We start from the raw sequence: 8,383 nt of genomic DNA, 5'->3' as shown, positions 1-8,383 counted from the left end.
GCTCCACAAATTTTGGAAAAAACGTCAAAAAATACCCTTTTTTAAAAAAGGGTATTTGGTAAAAATAAAATGGTAACCATACAAAAAAAATCGTCATAAAATATCCGAAAAGCGTCAAAATGGCAACAGTGATATCGAGCCCTTAGCGCCAAATTATCGTAAGCGACATTTTCAAAATTTTTTTTTTATTGCAAAAATTAAAATGTTATGGACCGACTGATGTTTTAGTGTTCACAGAATATCAAAATTGTTAATAACTTCAAAATTATAGGGGGTAAGATTTTATCGTAAGTCAATGTTTATATTTTACAGTAACCGAATTTTAAAGTGACCGACACATAGTGGTATAGAAAAAAAGAGGGAAATAAATCTGTAACTTCTAAATGGTTAGATTGGTTTGAATGAAATTTTACATGCGCAAGGTTATCGAGTTTAAGTTCTGAACGAGGATCTCATGGGCCCACCAGGGTCGCGACCAAGGCTTATCAAAGTGGGACAACTCGGGTATGTTACATTTTTAAAACGATCCTATTTCTTCGTTTGTGTTCCGATTTTAAAAAAGTTACATACATATACATATAAAATCTTTTCATCGAGCGCTACAAAAGACCTAGTTGTAGCTATCAATTATCTCTTATAACTTAGGTGATATTCGCATTTGAAAATTAAATTTTCAACATTTTTACCCAACCTACTCCAGTTTTTTGATTCCGATTTTCTCCAGTTTTCCTTCATTAGAATAACAACATATATATGTGTCAAATAGAAAAACAACTGTTTAAAATAATGACTAATTTTTGGCCGATTTTTCTCAAATTTTTTGGGAAAAAAGAACTTTTTTTCTTTTTAAGTTATCGCAAAAAAATTCTAAAAGGATGTATAAGGAATTTATACTTTCTGAAAGCTAAGTTTTCATTAAATATTTTAATTGAAAAAAAATTAAAAAATTTTCTTACCGAGGGGACCAGGTCCATTCAAAAAACACCTATTTTTTATGTAAAATTAAAATTTAGGGCAAAAATTCTCAAATCGCATATTCAGAATTCGTTTTTATTTTTCCATTTTAAATAGAAAATTTTACATAACTGTGAAATTTCATTATAAACTATGTTATCTAAGTACGTTATTTGTACTTAGAATAATAACAATGTTATATTTGGACATTCGGGGAGGGAATTCAAATACATATGTCTTAAAATATTAGTAATATTTATTGTTGACTTTAACAATTAACAGTGCTATTGAAATTAATTTGTTATACCGGGTAGTACCATTTAATCACAACTGACAACAGCGTCAACAACAATTGTGAGAGAATCTTATCATTGTATTATTTATTTAAAACAACAATGTACTTGTAAATATACTGGTAGTATTATTTATTTGTTATGACAATTTAAGGTATAATACCAATTTAGTATTGCTATACATAATAGATGGATAGATAGATAAACATGTACGAGTAGTTATATTGATGACCACTAATATTAAAAAAAAAAATACTAAATTGTGTGTATATGTATATGATATTAAGTGATTATCACCTTCGATTTAGAGAAATATGAAGCTGCTTTTCGGAGATCGCAACAATAGAGTTAATGCAGAAATTAAAAAAAGAGACGTTAGATATTTAGTATTTGAGTGAACTACTGTAAGAATAGTCGTATTATTCATTTGAATTAAGAATGTTAAAGGTATGCGCTAAAATCGTTTTACCGTTACTGTTGTGGTCAAGTATTTCAACAACTGAGGCGGTAATACGGCCGGGTTCATCATTAAGCATATTGAGTGGTGAAGGATTTATTGCATATCTAGAAGTACCGAAAGGTTTTGGCGAAATTAAAAATTGTTGGTTCAAATTTCGAGGTAAATCTATGACAAAAAAAAAATGTAATAAAAACTGAGAAGGAAATTCGATATACATACAATGTGCATATACTATATTTACCTTAACAGATTACGAGAAAGTGCGAATTGAATTAAATGCATCTGAACCGATTAAAACAGAACGCAACGAATACATTCTTCCGTATACCGAACATTTGTGTGGTATAAGAGTTTCGGATGTTTCAGCTTCTTCGGCTGCCATTTGGACACTAGAAACGGAAAGTGTGCATGGTGATACCGAACAAGATTCAATAACAATAAAAATTCTGCCACCTCAGAAAACTAATTTTGACACTCGAGTGCAATTAGAAATCGGCAAATCCACTGTAAAATGTTCCAAACATGAATCGTACACGAGACACTGTAAAATAGTTGATATTTATAATGGAGGGACACATCATCAATGTGAGTTGTATACGTCTATTCATCCAAACAGCATGTTTGAGTGTTTCATGTACAATTGGGGTCGTATGGAAGAAAGTCGAGAACGCATTTTTGTGGACATTAAAAATAGCACTCTATACACTAATGCAACACAAGAAGATCAAAATAGTGCGGAAATTTTGGGCTGCGAATTCCAAGACAAGGTATTTTCGTGTCAAGCTGAAATGCCGAATCATAAAAACGAATTATTAATAATGGATGGAGTATACAATGGCCGCTACTCTGCATACAATACAGTGTAAGTATGAGTTTCAATTACGGTTTAAGGTTTCCCGGGAAACAGAAATTAAAAATTTAATTAATTCGGAAAAAATAAGTAAAAAGTAAAGTACTGTTATACACAATAATTTCTAAAGAAAATACTGTTATACACAATATTTTCTATAGAAAAATATTATAAAAAAATATATTCGCACACTAAAAAGAGATATGAAGAGTGAGTTTAACACCAACATTAACAAAATTGAGATGTTAAACTTACCCGTTTGTTGGCGAGGCTCAACTGGCTTATTTTCTTCGGCACTTTTAGCGGGACAGCAAACACTTTCCGACTCCTTGTGTAATTTCGTACATTTGTAATCTTTTGGGCAAAGAATGCGATTTGACATTGCCCGAGATGTTTTGTATTCAGGTTCAGCATCAAAGAATGATTTTATTTCTCTGCCATTGCTTTGGCGTTCTTGGAATAGATTCAATTTTGAGATTTAAGAGTATAGGATTTAAGGAATATTGTATTTTCCAACTACTTACCATTGTAACAATACATTATTTCATTTGTGAAAATCAATCGTCTTACCATTTATGTGATATTCTCCCAAATTTCTGTCATAGGAAGCTAACAACCAGTTGTGTTAGTTGTGACGATTTTACGTCATTTTGACGATTTTTTGGAGTAAATTTAGTGATTTGACGTTTGACGATTTCTTTTGTAAATTCGCTAACATTTCGGCGATTTTTCCACTTAAATTTTATTATAGAAATTAAAATAAATATGTATATAAAATAGAGAGGAAGTTTTTCTTGAAATTTATGTAAAACTAAAGATTTCTCAATGTACAATTGAAATTTACAATCAATTTGTTGTAGATACAAATAAGAATTAACTATTTTTCTGGTTGGTGTTGTCGAGTACAATAAAAAAACGTTTTTTTGAGAAATACATTAAGATTTCTCAAGGCTACTTAAATAGGCCTCAGTTTCTTCTTTCTAAATCCGCTTTGACACTAAAAATCAGTTAATATTCAACTAAGCTACTGGCTCATAAGCAGGCGCCAAAGCACCGCATTCGTTATCTAATGAGCTATCGTATCGACAAATAACTTCGATATCTAAATTCTTGCTCGATATCGAATGCTATAATCTCAAATAACAAAATTACGATGCATTTTACTCGATATCGAATGCGGTAATTCGGCCAGAGCTTCGAATTAATGATAGCTTAATTCTCTAATAATTTAATTTTAAATTAAAAATAGCCAGCCATTCATTCCATACATCCATTCCCAATATCTAATTCTTTCTTTTTTTAGAATTAATTCAACGAGAATAAATGAATAGAATTCATTTATAATCGTTGAATTAATTCATAATTGTAACAAAATTCATAAAATTTTTATATTCAAATATAATCAAAATCTAGTTGAAGAAAAATGTAATCATTCAAAACATGTTTAAAGCAATTTTGTAATGGATTTGAATAAAGGAACATGTTCACGATTACGTAAGGAATTCTCATAGGAATGAATTCAATGCATTTGAAGTACAAATGAATTAAGCCTATGAATTAATTCATAATGAATTCATTAACGGAATGGTTAAGAGATACAGTTTAATTTGATTTCAAAAATGGAATTAAGAATTAATTCTATCGAGTCTTTCCTTATAAGTGGAAAATGGCAACTAAATATTTTTGAGGATTATTTTCTAAATATCAGTAGTTTGGAATCTGTAAAATGATTTTGATTTTGTAAATGACTTAATAGTTTTACAAAATTCATCAGTATTTTTAGCCAAATAAATATAAATAAAACTAAGACTAGAAATTCTTTGAGACAAAAACCCTTGAAGAATTTTTATTTGTAAAAGACTATTTCAAAAATAGTTCTTCAGATTGTTTTTATGTGAATATTATTAAATATTTAGTAACAAAAACAATGTACTGAATTACAAATACACAAATACTGTTAATTTAATTTATCGTTGTTAAATTCGAGATTTTTAAGCTGAATTCACCCGTGAGTATCAGAAACATTTTTTGTTCGGAACAATTTTTTTTTATATGTAGTTTGACATTCTATTTTTGAGAGAGACTCCAAACTACATATAAAAAAAAATTGTTCCGAACAAAAAATGTTTCTGAAACTCATGGGTGAATTCAGCTTTAGTGTTTTATTGATGCTTTTAATTTAAAGAAATAAAATTTTTATAAAAAAAATTTAATTGAATGAATACAACATGATTTTAATTCTTGACGATTTTATAATGATTTTTTAAAATTTTTGTTACGAATTTGACGATTATTTTTCATAATTTTGAAGATTTTTCCAAAAAATAGCCTAACAATAATACAATAAATAATTTTAAGTTCATACATACTTACCAATCTTGTAACGTGATGAGTTATTGAGCACTTGAACTCCTAGTCTGTTTCATGAATATTTTTTTTTCAAAATATAAATTTTTATCATGATAAACGTCAAAATCGTTGTCATGATAAAAAATTATCCAGTATAGTCCCCATTTATTAGCATTATTGCTTCGTTATGACAAAATTGTTAGTGCTTTTGCACAACAACTTTGTCTTGACAACAAACGTCATTAATTGTTATAATAAATATTTGTCAAGTATAGACAGGGGGTTAAAACCAAACAAAATTTTAGTAAAGAAAATATTTTGTTAGGTACAAGTATTGTTGTCTATTATTTTTAATATTATAAAAATGTATCACAAAATAAAAACATACTTGATTTTAAGTACATTATGTTAATAGATTAACAAAAAAAATAGACGTTTTGATTACTAAAAAAGTTGTTAGCATTGTTAACCATAAAATTTAAAATATTTATAAAATAAATAAAATACAAATTTGATTTCAAACATGCATATATTTCTATATGCATTTCCGTTTCTGTGGCTCCAGACGCTATAGCTTTTTTATCAACACTAAAAAGAAATTTGTTGACAATCAACCTTTACTATTTAACAATGGCCCATAATCATAGTCAAACACTAAAGTCGGTTCTTTTTAAAAACAATTTTAAAATAAAAACCAGCTTTTTATTAATTTGCAACCATAGTCAAAATTAAAGTATGTTTTAAATTGAACCGACTTTAACTGGGTGCCACCGCAAATGTAGAAAATGTTTTCATACAATATACAACAAAAAACAGACAAGTGGCAACGCTGAACAGCTGACATACAAAATTTAAAAAAAATCCAAAAAACGTAAACAATAAAAGTAACCGGGACATCTAAAAAAAGAAAGTTGTTTGTTGTGGAAAAATGGAAAAGATAAGATTAATATCATAATTACGATATTTTGGTACTAATTTTATTGATAACTGTTCTTAATACTTTAACTTGTCTATGATAGACCTAAAGTCCCTGTTTATCACATTTAAAAAATATAATTTATAGTCTGAAAACTAAAGTACAATTTAAATTTAGTTTTTAATTTTTATTTATTTTAATGAAAAAAATCTTACAATTACGGTATTATAAATAGTTGATACAAGAATTAATGATTATATGTATCATAATGGTCAAAATTATCTTTAAAATTATACCTATGTGAGCATTTAAAAATACTTTGATCGTCGCAATAAAGAGTAACAGTTTTAAGTTAAACTTAAAACTTTTAACATACAAAAATTCTCCAACTATCAAAAGTAGGGGTTTTATGTGGGTCTTTTGAATTTTTAACAAATTTAGTTTTGCATCTATTTCTTCCTGTGTCTTCCCAATTAGAGCAAATTAATGCTGGGAATATTCTACAGAAAAATTCTTTCGTCGGTTTGACCAATTAGAATCAATCAATACTGTTAATGATGGTGGTAGTAAATGATGCAATAACCTAAATATGGAGAAAGTTTTAGATTTTAAAAAATATTAGTTGTACAAAAATTGTCAAATTATTAAATTTCACCTAAATTTAGTATGTCTACTAGGGCTAGGCTTGCCAGATCGAATTCGACAAAAAGCTTGACATTCAGAAGAAAAAGCTTGATTTTTCTTGACGCTAAAGAAAAAAAAACTTGATTTTTTTGGCAATTTAAAATTCAGTTAAATTAACAAAAGAAAAATTATATAATTTTTTTCATTTGATTTAATTTTAACAAATTTGGTATGTTTTTTAATATTTTACAGTGTTTGAGGATATATAAATGGTATTTCTAATAAAACCATTAAAAATACAACTATGTTAATACGTAAACAATTTTTTATTAACAAAAACAAGTAATTAAATTATATTTAATTCATATTCATATAAACTAATATTAACAAAAATTTAAAAAAAAAAACATTGCATAACATTTATCCCATTAGAGGTCAAATGAAAACTGGCTTTAAGTTTTTGATTTCATATTTATTTATTAATATAAAAAAAAGCATAAAAAAAACAGAAAATTAAAGAAAAATTATAATTTTTTTTTTCTGGAAACGAAAAAGTATGTAATTTTTCGAAGCATTATTTTTCGACACAAAGTGGTTTAAAGCATTTCTGGCAATGCCAACGTACTCTGGCATTGCAAATTACGCACCGTCATAGTTTTTCTATTTTTGCGGGATAGTGTCCAACACCATCTTGAGGTAAACCTTCAACTATTGACCCAGACTGTCGTGATTTATTTTGTCCACCTTGGCGTAAATAATAACTCTCATGGCTCAAGTCTTCTCACGGTATCTTGAGCACCAACGCTTAATGGTTCCTCTAGGAACCGGCTTATGGATATCATAATCTGAGAACAACATATATATTTTGATAAAATTATTCATCATAAAAATGGTTGTCACAAACAATACTTGTTTACTGTAACCATATATACGGTTGATACAATCCACCATAGAAAATTTTCCCCATTTCTTGGCCAAAATGTAAAATTTAAATTTTTGAAAAATAAATTTTTTATGCTTTAGTATAAATTAAATTATAACAAAGTAAGCAAGTAAGCATTTTTAAATTTTGAAAAAAAGTTGATTATTTGTCACTTTATCACTTGTTTTATGTTTGATTTCTAAATAAGTTTTCATATAACGATTGAGTGCAGCAAATTTTGATACAATTTCTAATAAAAGTTTTCATAATAAATATATAGAGTTTTTAAAAATTAAAAAATGGAAAATAATGTTGAAAGTGAGTACTTTATTAATATATAGAGAAATCTTGGTGAACTCGGCTATTAGACCGATTAAATTGGAAATAATAATAAAATTATGAAACTGAATTTTATTTGGACTTACAAAAAAATGTTAGCAGATGTTAGTTATAACATCATAACAGTTCTTTAGGACAGTCAATTACCTACAGAATTGTTCATATTTCAGCTGCATTTTTTTCAGGTAAATACAGTGTGAAAAACTCAGAATTATTTAATGTATGGCATGAGAAATAAGGTGAAAATGAAAAAAGAGCCGCTATATATGCATATTTCTTGTCACATATTGATGAGGAGCAGTCACGAATGTTTTGTGCATTCAAGGCAAATTATTGAATCAACTGTGCTTCCCGTTGGATGCTTCGGTGAAGACGCCTCTGAATCTGATATATAAATCTGATAGATTGTTGCATGCACGAAAAAGCAGCCATGTGAATAATTTGACCGACATTTTTAATAGAGCATTGGATACATCTAATCCTTTCATTTCCAGTATTTCTCTGAACAAACGATTAAAAAACAGAAAAAATTAAAACTTCCTATAGAAGTAATCAATATGCTGAAATCTTGTCCTATTTCTTTAGAAAATTACCAAACAGATGAAGAGCAATCGGAAAGTGAAGATGAAGAAATAGAATCGAGCGTTCTTTTGAATCCTTGTTTTTTAAATATGGT

General features: G+C 27.9%; 1 protein-coding gene across 2 annotated transcripts in view; it reads left to right on the top strand.

The window, feature by feature from the left end:
• Nucleotides 1-1,614: 1,614 nt before the first annotated feature.
• The window catches only part of LOC135957050 (uncharacterized), a 43,713-nt gene continuing 36,944 nt past the window's right edge, over nucleotides 1,615-8,383 (top strand). Inside the window, exons 1-2 of one of the 2 annotated variants that reach the window (XM_065507706.1) lie at nucleotides 1,615-1,866; nucleotides 1,957-2,569. In XM_065507706.1, coding sequence (XP_065363778.1) covers nucleotides 1,686-1,866; nucleotides 1,957-2,569 — 794 coding nt within the window. In that variant the 5' untranslated portion in view covers nucleotides 1,615-1,685. The remainder of the gene's footprint in view (nucleotides 1,867-1,956; nucleotides 2,570-8,383) is intronic. The other variant, XM_065507707.1, reaches the window with a different exon arrangement.

Source organism: Calliphora vicina, chromosome 4, assembly GCF_958450345.1.
Source record: "Calliphora vicina chromosome 4, idCalVici1.1, whole genome shotgun sequence".
In the NCBI taxonomy this organism is placed as follows: Eukaryota; Metazoa; Arthropoda; class Insecta; order Diptera; family Calliphoridae; genus Calliphora; species Calliphora vicina.
This window is presented reverse-complemented; position numbering and strand designations above follow the sequence as displayed.